Source organism: Aplysia californica, unplaced genomic scaffold, assembly GCF_000002075.1.
Source record: "Aplysia californica isolate F4 #8 unplaced genomic scaffold, AplCal3.0 scaffold00175, whole genome shotgun sequence".
NCBI lineage: Eukaryota > Metazoa > Mollusca > Gastropoda > Aplysiida > Aplysiidae > Aplysia > Aplysia californica.
This window is the reverse complement of record NW_004797445.1, coordinates 899,253-902,830: the sequence shown is the minus strand read 5'-3', so window position 1 is coordinate 902,830 and position 3,578 is coordinate 899,253. Positions and strand designations below refer to the sequence as shown.

Here is a 3,578-nt window from a genome sequence, read left to right as displayed (position 1 = left end):
AAACCAAACAAACAAACAAATAAGCAAGCAAACAAACAAATCACGTTTTCAAAAAAAGATCTTTTACCTCTCCCACTAGGAGCGTTGACAGCCGAGAGGTAGGACGTCTTTCTAGCGGGTCGTGACGACCTCCCGGCCTCCATCTCCAGCTGGGCGGACGGGAGCAGTGGGGTCCCATCGGCGGAGAACACGCCGCTGTCGGTGACGCTGCTGCTGGTGGTCACGGCGACCGCCTCCGCCTGGTGGCCCGGTCCGTCCAGCATGTCGGTGCTGCTGTGGTAGCTCTTGATCCACACGCCCGAGTCGGCCAGCCCCCCGGTGGAACCGGCCTCGCTGCTGCCCGCCCCACTGGCCGTGCTGGCGCTGCAGCTGCTGGGCGAGGGCGAGTGGAAGAAGCCCTCCTTAGTTACTTTGAACCCGACAGAGGACGAGCTCGTCTTCCCCAAAGGAGGCGCTGTTTTGCTGTCAGTCTTGAGGGCTGCGAATTTGGCTTGGTCTGCTGCATTGGCGCTGTGTCTCTTGCTGCTGCCTTCGCCGGGGTAAACGGGGACGATCTCGACGATAGGGGAAGGCTGGGTGTTGCTGTTGCCAGGGGAGACGTAGATGCGGATGGGGGCGGGGTCAGAGGTCGCGGCCGTTTGATGGGGGCTGCTGCTACCATATCGCTCTGAGGAGATCTTTCTCACCTGAAGATGAGCGGAGTCGAACTGGGGTGAAGAGAAGAACAGGAATAAAGTGACAGATTTCTGGTGTGACGGCAAACAATGGCGATGATGAATTTATTTTCAGTATTCAATTAGCAACACAATGACGTAGCAATGACACTAGTGCTATATAACCAAAACATCAGACATTGAACATGTTTTAAAAACACACATCCTTTTGAGCTGTAGATCTAGGATAAAACGAGTTGACAAAACTGTTAAGTTGTCAAAATGTGTGAGGACAATAGCGTAGACACTTTAAAAAGAACAAGAAAAAGAGCTGACCACACCAGGCGCACCCGTCAAATACATAAACTTGCATTGTGCAGCATATTGAAAAGATAGCAAAAATGCAGCCCCGCCCCCCCCCCCCTCTATATATATATATGTGCAAAGAACGCACAGGAATGCATTTTGTTTAAGTAACAGTTTTACGGTACTTTCAACACAATTATGTCACATTAGAGCCGAAGATTAGAGATGCTAAAAGAAAATAACAAGCACAAAAAAGAAGAGGGGGGGGGGGGAGGACAATATATGTTTGAAAGGAAAGTAAGAGCAAACCACACCAGAGTACATGTACTCGCTAACCACCCACACACAATTACAATTCAACCGAGCCGTGAGGACAACGAGAGGACGGGCGCAATCACTGGGTCGTTTTGGGTGGTCATTGAATTGCTTTTTATAGCTCTAAACTAGGAAACAGCCATCTTTTGTTTTATTAGAAGTTTACGGCACTTGCAAAACAAGAAAGGCACAAAGTGCCGATAGGTTAGAGGTGTGACAAGACAGTGACAAACACAAAAAAGAAGGAGGAGAGACAAAGATGATGGACAGTTGATAGGAAAGAAGGAGTGAACCACACCAGAGCACTCGGCCAACCAACCAAAATAGCCACCTCCTTGTAATTGTAAATTCTTATTGCCCCCATCGCCACGTTCTAGATAATATTAGAAGGCGGTTTGAATTCTGCCTGCAAGGGTCTACATAGGCAAGTGGGGAAACATTATACCAGTAGACAGACGGGAGATACCCGAGAATTGAACCCACGTCTTCCGTGAGCAAGTGCAAATAGCCAAATGATAACACCACAGATGCGGGTGGAAACACCAAGACGATGGCAAGGATGCGCGGGGAAAAAATACAAGAACGAGGACAAAACCACAAGGAGTTTTGAAAAGCACTTCGGATTTTCCACAGAACAGCAAAGACAGCGCACCCACAAACTGTGTCAAACGTCCAACCGTTTAGACAGGTCTGAATGTAAAAGAAAATCCTGACAATTTTTCACTCACATTCCTGACGAGTTAGTCATCTCAGAAATTAAAAGGAAAATTACATGTTTTAAAACCAACTACAGGGCGATCTAAAAAAAACAACCGTGTACAACTTTTTTTTTCTGAATATCTTGCACAAAATTTGTGCTAGAATGTTTTAATTCGGAACAGATACAATTAATTCAAAATGAATTTGTTTGACATAAAATTCACAAAGAAGAAACTTATTTTCGAAGACGGAAACGGCTTTTATAAAAAACCACCTATAAATGCAAAATGGAATAATATAAAATATCTCGTAAGGAAAGTCATGAAATGATTGGTTTGTTTTTTCCTTTCATTTTTTAAATATAATCTTTCCATCCATGTAACCTTTAAACAATATTTCTTTTCTCCTACAGAGAATTCCGAGAACCAGTGGTCTATAATATGTCCTCTTTTGGACTCGACACATTTTAACGCGTCGCTTCTAATGCTCAGTGGTGGCCAAACACATGACAAGGATCCACTCGACCATGAGTACTCAAAGCTACACACACTGCACACCCTACAGTATGGAGCTGTTGCTAGAGACGATGGGGTGGGTGGGGGGAGGGTAGGTTGCCCAAATAGACAGCATTCTGGAGTTGATATAACCTGAAAGGTGAATATGGGCTTTGCCAAGGAACCAAATGTCATAGAGGAAATGTTCGCGCCTTTTAAGACGATCTAGGAATTATGAACACGTTGCTATCCTCTGACAGCTTCGCGAACGGGAAATTGGTACGGTCGAAGATGAAGATCTGCCTTGAGAATGCGGACCGTTGAGACATAGGAAAGTAAATGCTGCAGACATCGTCATGGGGCTCATCTACTGAATTCTGCTCCCCGGTGACGTTTAAAGGGATGGGAACGGTGTGTGTGTGACCTTAAGTGGTTGTTTTGTCTGGGAATTTTTAGTTGATTCTCTACAGATCCTAACTGATGGACCAATTTCACCCTTGACATCAAAGAAGGCCTTCAGTGCACTTTAACAGTACTTCAGTACCTTGTGTGAAACTTACGAAATGAGTTGGTAGTGAGGAAATGTTTAATACAAAAAGTTCTCTGATCTTTACTAATCTTAACCATGATCTCAGCAGGCAAAGGAAACTTGAGAAAATCTATCTGCAAACTTCTGTTGGCCTTTTAGGCTTCTGTAATTTGCAATATGGCGCAATCATTGGGGGTTTTTAGTGGTAGGCCTAGTGTGAACTAGTGCGTCATGCTGCAAAAATGGGGACATAGCTGAAAATCGATTGCCTTTTACGCGCTTTTTTACGCAAAACTATTATGTGGATTTATCTAAAAAGAAAATCAGACAAATTCCTTTTGACTTCCAAATGTTGTGTACACCTTTGAAACACAAAACTCCAGTGTGGAGGAAAATATTAAGAATAAAAGTTGTACAGGGTTGTTTTTTTCATCACCCTGTATTTACCGTCTCCGAAAGGAAAAATCAATCAGTTTTTCACACCTTCAACCATTTCGACCTCTCAATAAAACAAGAAAGAAATAAGAAAATCACCCTACCTCACATCCGTGACCATTTAAATTTCGATGTCTTCAAATAAAT

The 3,578-nt window shown here is 44.1% G+C and overlaps 1 protein-coding gene across 1 annotated transcript in view; it reads right to left on the bottom strand.

The window, feature by feature from the left end:
- LOC101848432 overlaps window positions 1-3,578 on the bottom strand; it is a gene marked incomplete in the record, with an annotated part of 130,938 nt that overhangs the window by 25,696 nt on the left and 101,664 nt on the right. Inside the window, 1 exon segment of the mRNA XM_005098227.3 lies at window positions 68-707. Coding sequence (XP_005098284.2) covers window positions 68-707 — 640 coding nt within the window.